At 39.2% G+C, this 18,880-nt stretch overlaps 1 protein-coding gene across 3 annotated transcripts in view; it reads left to right on the top strand.

The window, feature by feature from the left end:
• Positions 1 to 13,615, top strand: part of RUFY1 (RUN and FYVE domain containing 1) — a 39,279-nt gene extending 25,664 nt beyond the window's left edge. For all 3 annotated transcript variants that reach the window (XM_036750759.1, XM_036750760.1, XM_036750761.1), the window contains exons 9-18: positions 2,121 to 2,222; positions 2,848 to 2,964; positions 3,449 to 3,616; positions 5,304 to 5,401; positions 5,562 to 5,681; positions 6,338 to 6,467; positions 8,590 to 8,684; positions 10,674 to 10,722; positions 11,985 to 12,062; positions 12,883 to 13,615. In XM_036750759.1, the coding sequence (XP_036606654.1) occupies positions 2,121 to 2,222; positions 2,848 to 2,964; positions 3,449 to 3,616; positions 5,304 to 5,401; positions 5,562 to 5,681; positions 6,338 to 6,467; positions 8,590 to 8,684; positions 10,674 to 10,722; positions 11,985 to 12,062; positions 12,883 to 13,026 (1,101 nt within the window). In that variant the 3' untranslated portion in view covers positions 13,027 to 13,615. The remainder of the gene's footprint in view (positions 1 to 2,120; positions 2,223 to 2,847; positions 2,965 to 3,448; positions 3,617 to 5,303; positions 5,402 to 5,561; positions 5,682 to 6,337; positions 6,468 to 8,589; positions 8,685 to 10,673; positions 10,723 to 11,984; positions 12,063 to 12,882) is intronic.
• Positions 13,616 to 18,880: the final 5,265 nt, after the last annotated feature.

Raw genomic sequence — 18,880 nt, 5'->3', positions numbered from 1 at the left:
ACCAGGATTCAAGTCCCACCTTTGACACATTCTAGCCATATGACTTTAAGAGTCATTTAAATTGTCATAGTGCCCTACGAGATTCTCTTACGTCTGTAAGTTAACAGAAAAGTTGTTGATTGATGAAGTATACACTAAACTAAGTCAGAAATCTAGACCCACCAAAAAAAAAGCCCCTAGTAGTTTACCAAGGTTTAGGAGCCTCTCCAAATGTAGCTAGGCTGGTCCTTAGATGATAGTCTATGGCCAGATCTACACTTGAAGCCTTTCCAGCTTAGTAGGGCCTTCTAAAGCTTCACTTAAGAACCCAGGGTTCCTCCATGCCATAAAAAGACATTAGAGCGGGATTTCAGTGGACAGCCTGTGGCTTTACTGTTTGGGCAGTTTCTTGTTTGTTGTTCTTTAATCCAATTTGTGGCATAGAATTATAGATAATACATTATACACCCACCCTTTGTATCAAGTTATAACATTTGTTGAGAGGTACAAATACCCTAGCCTACCCCTTCCAGAATACCTGCCTCTTGGAAGCATGGAACTAAGTCAAATTAAGTCAAGTCAACAAGAATTTATTACAAGACTTGACCAATCTCTCCATAGCATGGTCTTTCTCTTGTCTCTTACATAGGAAGTGGAAAATGAGAGGACAGGAAGATCAAGGGATGAGGAAGAGGCGAAAGTTTTCTACCTGCTGCCAGGCAGATACTCCTTTGTGGACATGATAAGCCATCTTGTCTCCTCTCTTAGCAGGAGATGGCATTCTCAACTGTTTGTGAACCTTTCTTCAGGTAGCTGTCCCTGTCTGCTTAGGCATCTTCATCCTGCTGTTCTGAGGGGTTGGGAAAAATGCTTTCCAGTATTTTTATTGATAAATATGCATTAAGTGTGGAATCATTAGTCAGTTTGCACTAGTTCATCAGTTAGAAGAATTGAAAAGAAATTTTATACCGGCTAGAATTCTGTCATTGGCCAGTGGATCCAGCCGCAAGATTTAGGAAATTGGTGCACACATTCCACTTTTCAGATGTTACCAAGAGCAAGTGTAGCTCAAATACTTGTGACTGTTGAATTTCAAGAGATTAGCCAGTTAAGGTACCATTTGGAATAACTTGTGGATGTTATTTACTCTCTGTTCTCTATCATTGTAAGAAGAGAATTCTGAAAGCCCTTTGTCTTACGTTGGACAAAGTGACTCTAGCCAAGAGTACACAGTTAGTTTCTCTGATCATCAAATGCCATGTTATTTGGCAACTAGGAGTTTTGGTTAAATGTTGAGACTGAGTGATTCACTTCTTTTCATAATTTGGTTTATGAACTTCCCAAGTGAAACTCTTACCATCACCATATGGTAGGAGGGAAGATTAGGGAAATGCCCCAAGATTTGTCAGATTCTCTCTTCTTGTACTTTTCCCTACATTTATTCTGAGGCAGGGATGAGGAGGGCCGGCTCGTGTATTTATACCTAACATACCTAGCAGGTCTTTAAGCCTTCCTTGCTGATCGAAGAAATTATCTTTCTTTGGGTAATCCTCATTTTCCCTATATACAACTGTTAAAAGAAAGGGTGGTTGTTTGGTTTTTTGTTTTTTTAACTTGTTAATCTGTTTGAATAATTTCTCAGTGCTGAACCTTGCCTACCTGAGATTTTAAGTCCTCAAGTTTCTGTATACATTGGTAACTCAAATTCTGCTACTTGAAATTTAAATTTTTACTTTAAAACACCAACTAATTAATATCCTTTTAGCAAAAGCTGCCAGTTCTGTGAGCTTAATGGCAACAGGAGACAAAAGAAGATATGTTCAAAAACTGTTCTCTTTCATTTGTGACATAAGATAACCTTCCAGATCTCAAATCTGATCCCTGACCTCTAAGAATATTTTTAAAAAGAATTAAAAAGGTGAATGTCACAGTAATAGTAAAAGGAGTTTCCCGACTTCGCTAAATGGCCTTAGGCAGATTTCCCCTCTAGGACTCTGATGTCCCTCATCTATGATCCTGCTGCTGTTACATGAATGGGAAGATTTGTGTACTTTGTATCTAACTTAGTATCTTAAATTATATGTGAATTTCAGTTATTTAAATTCATGTCTGCACTAAAATTCTTTTCCTTTCTTGACCAGCTTTCAGCAGCTACAGATCGGATCGATTCACTTCAAGAAGAACAGCGACAGTTAAAAGAACAAAATGAATTAATCCGGGAAAGAAGTGAAAAGAGTGTAGAGGTTAGAAGTTGGACCTAGAAAACTGGCTACAGAAAATAAGCATGTTTTTATCCAGCAAGCTCTTCTCTTGGAGCTGAGTAAGGATCGTATCCTTGAAGTTGCTCCAGGGGAAATTCTGCTCTGGCTTGTGGAAGACCGCCCAGGGCATCTCCCAACCATCACACTGGCCGTACTTCATCTGTTAGGAATTATAGAGTAACTTGTTTCCAAATTGTTTTGGGAGCCACTACAAGAGGAAACAAATGTGAAGGAGAATGCTGAAACCATTCCCTGTCCCTTTAAGTGGGAATGGAAAATGGTTTTATATGGTTCCTTTCTCTTCATTTAATCAGAGGCTGGAAAGATAACTAGATAGATAACCAGAAAGAAATATTCCTACATTACATTAGTTTTGACTTCCAGATAACTTTTGATTCATTTACCTAGATTGGTTGTCTAATTATATTAAACCTGTGAATGTTTGTTCTTTTTTCCTTTTGTAATATGAAATTTAATTATCATGGTTTTAGGCAGGATTTCAGCTCCTTAAAATTAGAATTCATTCATCCCATTTAGTAACTGTATTGAAATAAATAAGCAAAAAGAGTTGTTCTCTGGAATACTCTAATATTTGTATTTGACACAGGTAACAAAACAGGATACAAAGGTAGAGCTTGAGACTTACAAACAAACCCGACAAGGCCTGGATGAAATGTATAGTGATGTATGGAAACAGCTGAAAGAGGAAAAGAGAGTCCGAATGGTGAGTGTGTGACACCAGGACAGGTGCAGAAGAAACTCACCCCTCTCCCTGTGATGCGTTTTTAATAATTCAGCACGTAGTTCCAAGAATGGATTGAGCTGCTCGACTGGGAAAGTAGAGACAGTGGCAGAAATTTAAAGGAAGGTTTATTTTGTCAGTCACATGAACAATCACCAGTATTTTGTTGGCATGATGCAGAGCCAGTTTTGCTTACAAACATATAATACATTACGCGAAGAAAGTGTATTATAACCTTGCCTGCCGTGTCGTATATGACCTTCCTGACTCTTCTTCAGCCTTGTGATTCCATAATGAATGATTGTTGTGGCTTTAAAGTGGACATGGAAGCACAGTGAATGTTTACAATATTAAGCACTGATATCCTTGGCATTGACCCAGAAGGGCAGCATGCAGAAATTAAACTAGATGATTTCCCGTGATATACTTGAAGTAGTGATTTCCTTGTGAATCTCTTCCTCCTAAGGAACTAGAGAAAGAACTGGAGCTGCAAATTGGAATGAAAACAGAAATGGAGATTGCAATGAAACTGCTAGAAAAGGATACACATGAAAAACAAGACACACTGGTTGCTCTTCGCCAACAGCTGGAAGAAGTCAAAGCAATTAACTTGCAGATGTTTCATAAAGCTCAGGTAGAAATCAACTTTGTAATTGAAGTCAGTACATCCAAATGGCACATGGTAACTCAGACCTCATTATTTCTCAGACATCCTTTTTCTTTGCTCTTTGCCAGGTACGTTAGAGTGCCTTCTTTTATTCTCTCTATGGTCTGGTCACTTCTGCTTGGAATTCTAATTGTTCAAGACCAATCACATATAAGTAGATTTTTATTAACTTAGTGTTTGGTTTCCAAATTTTTCCATTTCAGTCCATGTTAAGCTTTCCTTTTATGCGGAAGATACCCACACAGCCTTTCCCTCTCTTCACCCAAGGGGGGATGGAGGTGGGGGGATCAAGTACAGAAATGGCAGGCACACAAGAGTGGGCCTTTGCTGAAAAGAATATGCCTTGATTAGATGGAAACCATTCAAATTGTCCACTGAATTGTGCTGACTTTCAAATAATCCTGTCTTGCTTACATGCCTCATATGTTGATCCTGTTAATTCAGAATTATCCTTTCTAAAACACAAAAGTTTTACTTCCTTCTTTGTTATATAAATAACCATGGAAAATCATGTTTCGTTATGGTTCCTCTTTCACTTCCCTTAATATCTTTGTCAAAGACATTGATAGGAGTAACCATGCTAATGAACTAGGACTTTTTTTTTCCCCCACTCCTTCTTTGTCTCTCTCTTTCCTCCTTTCTTTCTCATATTAGAGACATCACTGTAAAATGAATCCTTATTAGTTTATTGAGCTGCAAAGATTTAGAAATGTCTCTTCTGGAACCTATTTTCAGTGATCATTCAGGGCCCAGATGTCTCCTCCTCTAAATTCCATTAACATGGTAGCCATTAAATGAATATCTCTTTAGACTTGTATACCTATTAAAGCTACAGAAATTTCTCCTCCAAAATGAAAAAGAACCCATCATAAAGAAATATTTCATATAAACAATGCTAGTTAACAGAATCCGGTAGATTTATCCTTCCTCTCCTTGGATTCTCGCCATGGGCATACTAAGTGAGGCATTCTAGGATTACCAGTTCCTTTCTTTGCTTCTCTCTGAACTTTAAGTCAGATTTCAACCTGTTTAGTTCAAGTCTGTTTGAGCCACTTATCATCCAGCTGCCCATTCTGTGCCTTGGGACTCAAATAAAAGAATGCCCCCAAGAGCTGCCATGGTGACTGTTTCTTTAGCCTCCTCTTTGACAGACTCTCCCCCTCCTTACTTCTCATACAGGCCCTGCATTCGCCATCTTTCCTCTCCACCAAAGTGCTCAGTGATGCCACTTTGTTTTTTTCTCAATTGAAACAAGCCTATGGAGTTTATCATTTCCAATGAGGAGAGTGCACTCTAGTGGTGAAAGCAAAGCGGCAAAATAACCTTTGGTGATCACAGCCTCGAGACCACTTAACCTCCTCCTTCATCCCCTTCCTGTCTGTAAAACCGAGATTTGCCCAGATATTTGCCAGGACTCTGACACTCAGCAATTAATGCTATACTTTTTAAAGGGGTAGGAAAATAAGACAATAAGAATATATTTTAAGTAGGTATTCCAAAGCTTTTGATTTGGGTTGATTCTCTGACATATTATAGACTGTTAATATTTATGATTATAGCTAACATCTATACAGCATTTTATGATTTACAACGCACCAGATAAATATATACATTATCTCGTTTAGTTCTCTGAATTTAACTTTTTTCTATCTAGAATGCAGAGAGCTGCTTACAACAGAAGAATGAAGCAATCATATCTTATGAAGGAAAAACCAATCAAGCAATGTCTGCCATGAAAGAAATGGAAGAGAGGTACGTAATGGATATCACCTGATGCTTACTAGAAAGTCTCTGGATATCTGTGAAATTGGAGATACCTAGTTCTGTGAAGCAAAAATTCACCTATTCTTTTACTTCACCTATTTTCTGAATGCTAGTTTAGACTTGTATATCTTTTCATATTTTGGTCTAGATTACAACACTCTGAAAAGGCCAGGCAGAGTGCTGAAGAGAGAAACAACAAACTGAAGCAAGAATTTGGTGGCAAAGTTGAAACCCTACAACAGCAACTCTCCCAACTGGACAAACAATGGTAGATAATCCCCAACTGCTACTGCTTAATTTGGGGGGAGGAGAGGACAGAAGGTGTGGACCCTGGGAACAGCAACCGGCATCTGACTAATTGTGATGTAACAGTTACTCCCTAAGTCACCATTACCAGAGCCCATGTCCTAGTGCACAGCACAAAAGTAAGGCACTTACTTTTAACTTTTTACTTACTTTTTACTTACTCATTTAAGTGGGATTCAAGAGTAGTACATAAAACAAATAAAACAGTAAGTTCTATAAGTTTCCTTTCCATCAGAGTATTGTTTTTCTTCTCTTCTCCAAAACCACCTTGTTTCCTATCTAAAAACTCTGAGGTTTACCTTTTTGCCTCTTTCTAACCTATGTTCTCATCAGTTATTCTCTCTAGGTTCCCAGGTCAGCATAAGGGTTTCTTTATTTACCCTTTTTTAGCACTTGATAACAGAAAGCCATTAGCTTTCTCCCAGGTTAAGGTTATAGAAGCTCTTAAGTTTTAGGGGAAAGTGGAATGATTAGAAGTATCACTGAGAAATAGAACTTCCCAGCTCAGGAAATAAGACTTCAGGTGACTTTCCATTTGGCTTGCACTAGTCCAAGGTTTGAATTGTATTCCATAATATAATAATTTCCAGTTAAAACCATCTCCTTTTTTAAAAACAGCTCCAGTCTCGAGAAAGAGCTGAAGTCAGAAAAAGAGCAAAGACAAGCTCTTCAGAAAGAGTTGCAACAAGAGAAAGATACCGCCTCTCTGCTCAAAACTGAGTTGCACCAGGTGGAAGGGTTGAAAAAGGTAAATTGGACAGGGTGTGGAAGGTTGAGAGTTTGTGCTTGTCATCCTGCGCTTTAAGAAAAGCCATCTGAAGACCCTTCTCTTTTTGCATAAATGGAATGATTAAAAATTTCTTCAGAATCTTTGAATTGTGGTTTAGTTGAACAGAAAAGGAATAGCGGTACTTCAAAAGGGTTTTTCCTGTGCCACTTACCAGTAAACAGGATGGCAAATACATGTGGGCAGATAATGCCTAATAACCCCTAAGGCCTTCAAGGCTCTAGGAAGACCAAAGTCCCACAAGGTCTATTATATTTTCAAGAACCCAGGAGAGCCCACCTATCCTTGAGTGATTCTAAACCACCCCTCAGAACTGCTCAGGGGAGTTCTGTAGCCATCCCTGAGGGCTAATGCCAGATCCTACAAGTTCTGTCAAACCAGAACCCTGATTTCATTCTGTGGTGGGCTCAAACTTTTAGCTGGAACCCCATAGTAACCCTGGCTTCTTCAGGGGTCAGAGGGGATGGCCTCCAAATTTAGAGATTCATAACTGCCTTGGAGTTAGTTTGTACAAGGGATAGGCTAAGCTTGTCCTGGTTTCTGGAGGATGTCAGAAATAAAGGAAAAGCAGAACTAAGGCCATATTCTCTTAAGGCAGTATATTTATTACCCTGGACATATTCCTGTCTGGGATCTACGCTACACGATTCCCTACTAATGTGACTGAAAGGAGAAACCCTCTCTTCCTCTTAGTAGAATTAGAGATTCATTAGAAACCTTGGCTTTCTTATTTAATTACAGTATAAGGGCCTCCTTATTTTTATGTTTGGCTAAGTGCAGGGTCAAACTAGCCCAGAGAGAAAACTACAAGCAACCAGCCCGATCCAGTTTGCCCTAATCCTTAGAGGTCACTTAGAATGTTACCACTATTTACAAGTCTGTTTCCTTCCCCAATATTAGGATAAAACCTCTCCTCAAATCCTTTGCATATTTCTAAATTCTGAAAATTCACCATCCCCTCAGGTGGTTGATTACATTTTAATTTTCACTGTGATTTATTTTTCCATACCCACAGTAACTTATAATGAATTTAGAGTCTCAGATATTATTTGCAGCATCTATATCGGGTTCCCCATCCCTGACTATCATAGTTCCTGGTGCCATAAATAGGTCATAGGTCATTGTTCAAAAACATTGACAATTCTTTCACAAGGAACCAGCTAATTGAGGACTGTTCACAAATAGCCTACTTCTGACCAAAAAAAAAAAAAGTATTTATTCATGTTAGCTTTTAAGCTTGTATTTCCTAGGAAGGAATATCCAAGTGGATTTTAAAAATTATTTTTCTAAAAGTGGTATTTCAGAAAATAAAAATTTAAAAATCCACTAGGGCTTGACTGCAAGACAGATCCACACTAAGATGGGAATATATCTTTTTTGTTTTTGTTTTCATTTCCAAATTTCTCTCTATCCTCCCCCCCACATTGAGAAGAGATAATACCCATTATGAAGTCACAGAAAACAAATTTTCACATTTGCTATGTTGCAAACAAAAAAAAATAAAGTGAAAAATGTGCTTTGATCTCCGCTCAGAATGTATCAGTCAGTTCTCTCTATAGAGGTAGATAGCATTTTCCATAATGAGTCCTTTGAAATTTCCATGGATCATTGTATTGATCAGAGTAGCAAGTCTTCACAGTTGATTGTCATTACAATATTATTCTCACTACGTACAGTGTTCTAGCTGTGCTCACTTGGCTTTGCCTCAGCTCATATCTTCCTAGGTTTTTCTGAAGCCATCACCATCATCATTTCTTAGAGCACAGTAGGATTCAAAGATGAGATATAGCTGACGAGTGGAACAATTTTTTATCTGTAGAAGATTAGAGCCTCATTTCTAAACAGCTCCTTCGGTTACTTTTTGGATAAAATTATTCTTGTGGCAAAAAGCAGTAGGCAGTCACCCAAAGAAATAAATCCAGGAAATAAATCTCGTAAATTAGTCCTGGCATCACTTCACTCTTGTGGCTTCATGGGAATTTTCTGGCCCTGGTTGTAAATTAGGAGAGTGTTGCTGTTGAAATTATCCTTAAAAAATAAGAGTCTTTGATTGTTTATAAAATACTTGGTTTGTTGTTTATAGGAACTTCAAAAATTGTATGAGAAGAAAGAAGAATTACAAAAGATTTGTGAAGAACAGGAACAAGCACTACAGGAAATGGGATTACACCTTAGCCAGTAAGTTCCCAAGTTCAACATAATTAGGACAAGTTGAACTTTTCAACTGAGTCAGATCAAAACCCATTTTAAGCACTAAAATTCACCAGAACTAAAGTTCACCAGCCATCCCACTCATATTTACCTCAGTCTTTCTCATCCCCTCCTCCACCCCCTTTTACCCATACCTTTGTCTTTCTAATGTTCTTTAGAAACATTAGAAATAGGCATATGTACCTGGGACAATCACACAGTGGTTTTCTTCAGAGCAGGTTAATAGTTTCTTTCCATTTGGGTCCCTCCGCCCTTTTATTACTCTTTGGCTACCTCAACAAAAATATGATGAAACTAAGGAGGTCCAAAGATAAGCAGCTAACCTGAACACCACTGCATAAAATAGACTTTAAAAAGATTAGAACTTTTCAGCCTATAAATACAAATGGATGGCTAGTGTGCACCAAATGCTATAAATGGGTATTCCTTCAAACTTGACAAAATATGTCCTATTTCTCATAAAGTATAATAAATTTTTGGACCTCAGTATTCTTATAAGGTTATGGTGTAGGCTATTATATTTAGATTCTCTTTAAAACATTTAAATCAGATCTTAGATGAAATTGCAAAGCTGTCATTGGGTTACCAAGGAAAACAAAGATGTTTCAGTACACGTCCCACCACCTTCAGCTTCACTTAGGCACAGTCGTGAATGTCCAAAGCATGGAAGTCCCTTGGAACTTTCACCAGGAACAGAAAAATACTATGGACCTAGTACGGCTTTCCTTGTGCTCTTATACTAAGAATACATTCCATTTTCATTAACAGGATGGGCCATTGAATCACAAAAGAGTGGGTCTCTGAAGTATTCTTTGATGCGGCAGCTCTTAAAGTGTATAGGATTAAGCTCCAAGATGCCTCCATGTTTTCTACACTCTAATCTCTTGTTAATATTTTGTAGCCATGTCTGCACTTTTCTTTCTGATCTAGACTCATAATTTTTAATTTACTAACAGAAGCTTCATTGACATTTTACCAAAAACAATAGGACAGTGCAATTCTTCCTGTTCATTATGGGCATTCATTTTTGTTTTGGTTTTGAGGGTGGAAGGCAGGGCAATTGGGGTTAAGTGACTTGCCCAAGGTCACACAGTTAGTAAGTGTGTCAAGTGTCTGAGGTCGAGTTTGAACTCAGGTCCTCCTGACTCCAGGGCTGGTGCTCTGCTCACTGTGCCACCTAGCTGCCCCTGATGGCCATTCATTTTTGCAGTTTATTTTGTTATATTGCTTTGTTCAGGCTTGACATTCATTAAAAAAGGAAAATGTTTTAGAAGTTTGATTTTACTCAAAACTACAAACTTCAGAAATTTGAGCTTTATTGATGTTTTCTTTGACTTTGCTCTTTAAAGTATGATTTCCATTATGGGTTTCGTTTGGCCTTAGTGCATCCGTGCAAAGGACCCACCTACATCTAGGCTGATTCTGAATCACTGTAATTTTGAATAGGCACATTGCTGCTCTGGGTCATTCAGCCTAATTAAAATAGAACCTTTTTGCCTTTTGTTGAAGTTCACTATCTTAAGCATCATTTAGAGACCTTCATGCTAGAAGATCCATCTTTGCTTCTCTCATCTTTGCCTTCTCTCCTTTCATTCTTCCTCTTCTGTCCTGTAACTGAAGGACAGAAATTCCTCTTAAACAACAAAGACAAAAATACTTTCCATCTAATCTTTGTGGTAATTGGAAGATGTATATTCTTAAGTGTTCAGACTAATCCTAACCAAGTAGGAATAGAAATAGATTAAAATCACCTCTCAAATTCAATTAAAGAAAAAACACATCTAGACAAATACATAAAGAGGAGAATGGTGGAGTCTCTGGACCAAAAAAGAGAGAAAAGGTCATTCGAAAACATCTTATTTTCACAAAAACCTTTTTCTAAATTTCAGTAAAACATGATAATTGATGTTTTCCCTCCTACCAGAACTGTATTGCCATTAAACATTTTCTTTTCAGATCAAAGCTGAAGATGGAAGACATAAAAGAGGTCAATAAGGCACTAAAGGTACTGGATTATGAATAACCAAGAGGTATTTGAGTATTTTAGGCAAACTGTAATCAGTCCTTTGTGGTTTTCCTCAGAAACTCTCAATATAACTGACATACAAAGTAAACATTTCTGCACCTAATCCTCAGATCATGAGAGTCAGAGTGGTTAGGCTCTAACTTCACAGAACAAATCCTCTTAATAAAAGGATTTGTTCTATAAAACTTAGACTGTGTCAGAAGGCCTCGCCCAAGGACCTAGAAGGTCACATGTGGCCTCGAGGCCAAAGGTTCCCCGCCTCTGCTTAGGGAGAGGTTTTATGGAAGACATGGTATTTAAGCTGGATCAATAGAATTTTGACGAGTTGCAGAGAAAGAGGATTCCAGGTAAAGGGCACCGAAAAGGGAAAACTAGAGGCATATTTGAGAAATGACTGGCAATCCATCTTGGTTAGAGCATAAAGTATGTGGCAGAAAGAAAGTGAGAGAGAAGGCTAAAAGGTAGGTGGGAGCCAGAGTATGGAGGCTTGATGCCAGGCCATGGAGTTTGAACTTTATCCAGTAAACAGTGAGGAAATGATTGAAAGTCTTTGAGCAGGGGAGGAATATGAACAGTGATGCATTAGTAAGATTACTGTGGGAGCAGAGGGCAGGATGTATTGGAAAGAGAAGAAACCAGAAGCAGAGAGAGTGGTTAAGGGGCTATTGTGAAACTAATCCAGGAAAAGTGTTGTAGTCCTGAACAAGAGTATTGGTAGTGGGAAAAGGAGGGAAGAGAGTGAGAGATGTGATGAGACAGAATGACAAGACTTGGTGAGCTCTAGCTTAAAGTATGTGCCACATGTACACTGGTTTTATTACACAGAAAGAAGAATACATTTCAGGAGGTTACACAGACTTAAGCTATGAGAAATGTCAGGTCATCGGAGCCTACTTTCTCCTTTTACAGATAGATGAGACTGAGGCCCAATGTCTCATAGGCAGCAAATAGCAAAGCCAGAAAAGTGCAAGCCAGATTTTCTGACTACTCCTCTAAGCTGCCTTCACAAACCTTTAAAAAAATTTACCCAAAAAACATTTAAAATTCTAAAAATTTCAGTTGTTGAAGAGGTTAGCTTCAGATTTCTGGGGAATTTCCTTGTATTTAAACCCTTCTTACCTGATGTCAGATGAGATGCCACTGCTGAGATGTGTCACTGACATTTCTAGCCGTTCTTGAGTCTTCATTTGTATTCTTTCTGCAGATGAAAAATTCATTTCCTAGGGCTTCTTTCTCTTTAGGGTCACACCTGGCTAAAAGATGACGAAGCAACATACTGCAAACAGTGTGAGAAAGAGTTCTCCATTTCCCGGAGGAAGGTAAGGGCTTACCATTCTGAGGTTCAGGCCTTGACTGAGTTTCTTTTTTCTCTATTTTCCAAGTTCAGAGAAATAAATTTATAATCACCCTTAAACCTGGTCTAAAGGATAAGTATGTTAAAAGTGAGAACAACACTCCTGCTACCAGACTCCTTAGAACCACTACATGTACCCCTTTCATCTTCTTGCCCTGATCAGGCTGAAAATATTATCATACTCAAATAGCTCAGCTCCTGCATTGCAGGGGCCTCCACTCTGTTCTCCACTCAGTTGTTCACAGGTCATTGATTTGCTTTCAGTAACCTTGAAATAACTAAAATGAAACCCAAGTTCTGCTCAGACAAAAGTCATCCCTGAATAAGTGGGCGTTTCCCAGGCAAAACTAAAGGGAGCGGGTGTAAGTGCCTTATGAGGGGGACTAGCAGAAAAGAGACTCACCTTCTTCAAACTCCTTGTTGGCTAAAGGATACCGTTGGTTTCACTGATTCCCAGCACAATCCCTTCTGAAGACCCTAACTTCAATTCCTGTTCCTTTGCGTTAAGAGGCATACTCTTGGCCTCTAGTGTTATGTCCCAGGGAGTGGGCAATAAACATTGAGGAGTTATAGGCACAAAACCCCTAGGACCTTTGTGGAGCCTTTGATCTCTGTTTCTACCCCAAGGCAAAACTATCGACGCCAAAGTCTTGCTTTTGTAAAGACTAGGGACCCTAGTAATGAGCTGTGATGACAGAATGGATATTGTTCTCGCTTAAAGCAGATGTGTTTATATAATCAAACCCACCTGCCTTGTTATTGCTTTTTTTTTAACCACACTCTAGCATCACTGTCGGAACTGTGGACACATCTTTTGTAACACATGTTCAAGCAATGAACTGGCACTGCCATCCTACCCAAGGCCTGTACGTGTGTGTGATGCCTGCCACACCCTCCTCCTTCAGAGATATTCATCCAGTTCTTCGTAGGGGTCATGAATGCTGAAAAAGCTGTTACCTGCATAACAAATGAGTTCCTGCCTCCCAGCAAGCTTGGGAATGTGAATTTTGCAGTATTTCTGATCATTATAAAGTTCGTGGCAGTTTAACCAGGAAAAGGGCAAAGGAAGGCTTTAGAACAGTAACCAGATACTCTGTGCTTACTGTTAATGCAGTCTATATGTTACTAATTTACAGGGTTTTTTTGTGAGATCAGAAAGAAAAAAGGTTCATAAACAATACTTCGTATAATACTTCATGTAATTTAATTGTTCTTTAATGTGCTGAAATATTGAGGTGTGCTTTTTTATGATCTACGGTTATTTTCTCTGTGTTTAAAATTTTCCTATTTCTTCTTTGCTCAATGGACTTTGGTCCTCTTCAGAATGATTGTTTTTCTGCACAATGAATCTCAAGATTTTGCTACTGTAATTTTTCACTTGTAAAATAATCAACATTATTTGGGACTGTGAGTGTGTACAGTTACAGATTTTTTCATCTTTGAAAGCTTTTCTGATTCATGTGTCTCCAGGAAAATGGATTTCTCTTGAGTTAAAATAAACATCAAGGTTTGCTTCTCATACCCACAGGATACAATAAAAGCTTTTGATTTGTTGTTCAAGTGTGCACACATATAAACTACTCTTTGTAGAGGAAAAAACTGAAGCCCAAGGAAGGAAAGCATTTTATTCAAGCAGAAGCCACCTGAGTAAGTCTGATCTCTGGGCCATTGATCTTTTCATTTCATTAAGCCTCTCTTCTTTTCCAGGGGTGCCCAACCCTTGACTCCATCTTATGTATATAGTGACCAAAAACCCATGGCCAGAAGCACTTTTAGTCCCTCTAATTGAGTGCTTTCCTTCCCTGTTAGTTCTAATCACTTTGAAAAGATAGAAGTTGAAAGAAAGGGTGTGCTATTTAGATAAGCTACCAGGAACTAAGACCTAAAGCTAAGCTGTGGTTCCTTTCCTAGGTAAGGATTAACATGGAAATCTCCTTTCCTTAAGCTACAACCAGTTATTGCTCATTTGTTTTAGTCATATCTGACTCTGACCCCATTTGGCATTTTCTTGGCAAAGATACTGGAGTGGTTTGCCATTTCCTTCTCTGATTCATTTGACAGATGAGGAAATGGGAGGCCAACAGGGTTGTGACTTGCCCAGGGTCACACAGCTAGTAAGCATTTGAACTCTGCTCTTCCTGACTACAGGCACAGCACTCTATCCACAGTGCCACCTGAGTTCAAATGCTTGCCCAGGCCAGAGCAATTAATTTTTAACTGGCCTAATTAACATTATTAACATCAAACAAAGTATCCATGAATGAGGATCTTAATCCAACCTCATGAAAGGAACATGGAGATAAATGTCAAAAATATATTTTAAAAGCTACGGAGTTAGGGGCAGCTAGGTGGCAGTGAGTAGCACACTGGCCCCAAGTTCAAATCCAGCCTCAGACACTTGACACACTAGCGGTGTGACCTTGTGCAAGTCACTTACCCCCAACCACCCTGCCTTCCCCCCTGCCAAAATAAAAAAGAAGTTACAGAATTGTTTTGCCCTGACACAGAAACAAAGTACTGAACTCCCATACTTCTCGCTGCTTGGGATTGAGGAACAAGTTATAGAGGCTTGCTGTGGTAAGCTTTTGGGGTAGAGTATACCAAACCTCTGAGTTACTCGGGACACTGAAATAGGACAGCCAGGCTCACTTGTTCATCAAGACTTCCAAAGGAGAACCTGTGCAAAGACCAGGCTTCCGCTGTGCCTACTACAGTGCTATTCAAAATTCACCACTGCCTTCTGCCACTAAGTCAAGAGAAAATCAAACAGGCATGTTGATGAACAGGTCTATAGGTCATGCATTATAGGACTGGACCTAACCAAGATAAAATTTCCAAGGAATGACTAACCTGAAGTCTAGGATGCAAACTTCAAATAATCATCTGAACTCATTGCTGTTGCTGCTGCTTCCCCCCCTACCCCCAACACCCACTCATTCCTCAGCAGCTGTCTGGCTTCTGTTTTTGCCATTCTACTAAAACTGCTCTCTATATAAAGGCACCAAAAACCTCCTAAATGTCAAATGCAATTTTGTTGTCTTCATTCTTGACATCACTGCCTCATTTAACAAATACTGGTTCTCTTCCTCTGGCTCTCAGGTTTCATTGATTTCTAAAGATTCCCAAGAGCTTCAGTTATCAACATCTGTGCTAATGGTTGCCTCCCAAAATCTGCATCTCTACCTGAATTTGTTAGCTAGTTGTCACTGCCAGTTGACTAGATATAGTCACCTGTAACCTCAAACTCAACGAGACTGAACTCATCCTTAGCTGATACTCCTCTGGCTTGTCACTGTAACCACTAATTTCGGATCCAGTGACCCAAACTTGAGTCACAAGATTTCCTTCTCATTTCTTACCACCTCCATGTGCACCTGAAAGAAACCAGCATAAATTTTCAATCCCTGGAGTATACCCTGGAAGCTGCCCTCTTTTGGAACATTCAGCTGTCTTCAAAATTATTAAGGCAAAAGGTATGGGGAGGGGATGGATGAGAAGAGCTTGGGCCTGGATCTACCAACCAGTCAATAGAAATCTTCATAGCAAATAGGAAAGGAGCATAGAAGCTGTTCCCTAGGAACATTTACTTAGGAGATTTGAGAATCTTTCATAATATAAAGTGCCAGGTATTTTACAAGAATAGATTGAACATATAGATACATAGTGGTATGTAAACTAATTGGATGGGGATAATCTGAAACAACTTCATGAAAGTTTAGTTTTTGGCTAACAGATGGTCATAGAATGGTGGATATTGCAGAGGCCAAGTGGGGCGAGTTAAGTAGCAATAGCAGTATTTCTCCTGGCTGCACAGTAGAAAACTTAGCTCTACCGAATTAACCTTTCGGTGCTGGACTGGAGACAGCAGATGGGTGGCAAAGTGGCTAGAGTGGTGGGCCTTAAGTCAGGAGGACATGAGTTCAAATTTGACTTCAGATAGTTAACATGACCCTGGGCAAGTCATTTAACCGTTTATCTCGGTTTCCTCATTTGTAAAATGAGCTGGCGAAGAAAATGACGAACTATTCCAGTATCTGCCAAAAAAACCACAGATGGAGTCACTAGAAATAAAAGGCCTTGAAACACAGCAGTATATTCAAATATGAATATACAGAAAAATTCCTGCCCTCAAGGAGTGTGCTCTTCAGGAAGTATACAGTATAAATTAGTAAACAAAACAATCTTACAACTATTCATCTGCAAGGTAATTTCAAAAGGGACAGTGCTAATAGGGTAAGACTGATGAAAAGCTTCAGATGGCACCTGGGCCGCACTCCAAAGTTATGGGAATCTGCCGGGCCATGTGCAAGAAGCCCAAGCATGTGTTCATGTGTGGGAAAAGGCCAAGGGCTGACCTGAGTTGAAGCGGTGGTGAACATGGTCAGATAAGTTTAGAAACATTTGCTGCCTTGTTTTGTGGGGGGTGTCATACATTTAAAGATGGGATAGTGGAAACCTTGATAAAAGGCCGTATTTACTTGGCAGATGAGACTGAGGCCCAAAGAGGTCAAGGTAGAGACTAAGAGGAGCAACAAGGCTTGGCATTTAAAAAAAAAAAAGGTTGGGGGGGAGGGAAGGGGGCAGGTGGTTTTGGGAACCTTATCAAGAGGTGACTCCAGGGTTTTAAATCTGGATGAATATAAAAAATAGTGCTATCAACAAAAACTGTTTAGTTTGTAACAGGTGGATTTTGGGAGGAAATCACTTCCATTTTAGACAGGTCAAATAGATGAGTCATTTGCACAGGTAATTGAAGTCCTAAAAATGAAATCAAGAAAAGCAACGCTACTCTTTAGTTATGTTATGAGACAAGTGATACGCAGGAATAAGGAGCTGGTTGGACATCAACGTACTCAGCCCTAATTAAACCCAGCCTAAAATTGTGTAGAGTTCTGTGAAGTTCACTTTAGGAAAATCAGATAAACCACTATCCAAAGGACAAGCAGGAGGGCCTTGTGTTCACACTATGTTAACTAGTTAAAAAACTACTATAGATGTTTAACCTAGAAAAGCCCTGGGAAGGTTGGGTGAGGGAGGAAGCTTCTCTGGAAGTCTGCAAGTACTACACAAGGGCTATCTGCAGGAGGTATTGGACTTTCTTGGCCCCGCATGGCAGACCCAATGGGTTAAAAGTTACAAAAGAAAAATGGTGCATTACATTAACACTTATTTAGCTCTCCAAAAACTGAATAGGCTGCAAAGGCTTGAGCTCCCCCTTCCTGAAGGTCTTCAAAACAAGGTAATCATTGGTTTAGTGTTTATTCTTGTTTAGCTGTGGGTTCAATTTAAGGACTCTTGAGGTCTCTTACAACTGAGATTTTTACTAAGAGCTAATAGAAGGCCCTGAACCATCAGGGATAACCTTAAATAGCACCTGAGCCATACTGCTTAAGGAGTTAAAGGGATTCTACAAGGCAAAGGTGAGAAATCCCAAATGTGGAGGACCACATGTGCAAAGGTTTTGAAGGAAAATAGTTTGTACCAACCAGCATACCTTAGCAAAAGAAAGAGAAGGAACCATCAGACAACCAAGATCAGTGTCACATCCAGGAAGCGGTGGTCACATGTCAAAAGCTACATCTAAAGGAGGACTGAGAAAAATTGTTGGATTTTTTAGTTAGGCAAAGAAGGAACTGTGGCAGATGTTACAAACAAGGTTTCAGGAAAGTTGAAATCTGGTAAGGCCATTTATTTCCTCATAGGCCATCTAACACCTAAGGAGAAATAACTGAAAACATAGCTCCTTTAATTGACTCATTCCAATTCCAGGAAACCTATTCTCTGAGTTTACAACTGCAGCTGGCTCCCTTAGGCTCCTAAACTTCCATCCCATTGAGCACTTACTGATAAATAAAAAATACTCATGTCTAACAAGAAAGCTGCCTTTGGTTAGTTGGCAAAACAAGCCAAAGCATTATAGTTTACCCAACAATTTAAAAAAAATGGAATCATTAAATAACATTTCAGAAAATCAAACTCAATCACCCTGCTTCCACTTTGAAGTGGTAGTTCTTTGAGGGTGACATTTTCCATGGCCTACATTAGACCATCAGCAGCTGAAATGCTATGTACATTGAACATCTTGCTCCCCTAAGCATTTAAAAAAAAAGCAGCCTATTATCTTTCACTACAAAAGTACTTCCCACTTGAAAACTTGGCACAAAATTTCAGCTGTCCCAAGTAACTACACTTTTCACAGTATGATCCATTAAACAGTACACTAACAAAAACACAATTTCACATGAACTTATATCCATTTTTTTTGTAAAACTACTTTTCTCAAATATTTGTCTTAAGCCCTATTTTTGTCTGCTTTAAAAGGAAGACTGCTTCTAAAAACAAACCTGTACACAAAGTAGCACACAGCCCAGTCACCTTTGCCCCAGACAGAAACAGCCCTACTATCAGGCAGTCACAATCCTGGATTCCTCAGCAGGAAAGACTGCCAAGATGACGTCCACTCGATTCCTTTTGGCACCCATGTCCTATACCACCATTTCTTTCTGCAGACCACTAGGCACCAGATACCCTGGTGGTGCAATACAAGCTATTTGGTAGTGCTTAAGCAAATGCAATTCCAAACATTACTAGGTAGGTTTCAAGTTTCTGAAGGTGAGCATCTGTGCTTTTCTCTTAAATCAGAGCTGGCAATAATAGGGAATCCAAATACCAATAACGGTCAGTCACTTCAACAGGAACAGTGAGGAAATTCAGCACTAACATCGAATAGTCGCTTAAGATACAGTGCCAAATAAGACACTGTTTAAGTAAGGACAATATTTA

Source organism: Trichosurus vulpecula, chromosome 3 (genome assembly GCF_011100635.1).
Source record: "Trichosurus vulpecula isolate mTriVul1 chromosome 3, mTriVul1.pri, whole genome shotgun sequence".
Lineage (NCBI taxonomy): Eukaryota > Metazoa > Chordata > Mammalia > Diprotodontia > Phalangeridae > Trichosurus > Trichosurus vulpecula.
Note: the sequence above shows the minus strand (reverse complement) of the source record. Positions and strands in the feature narration are given on the sequence as shown.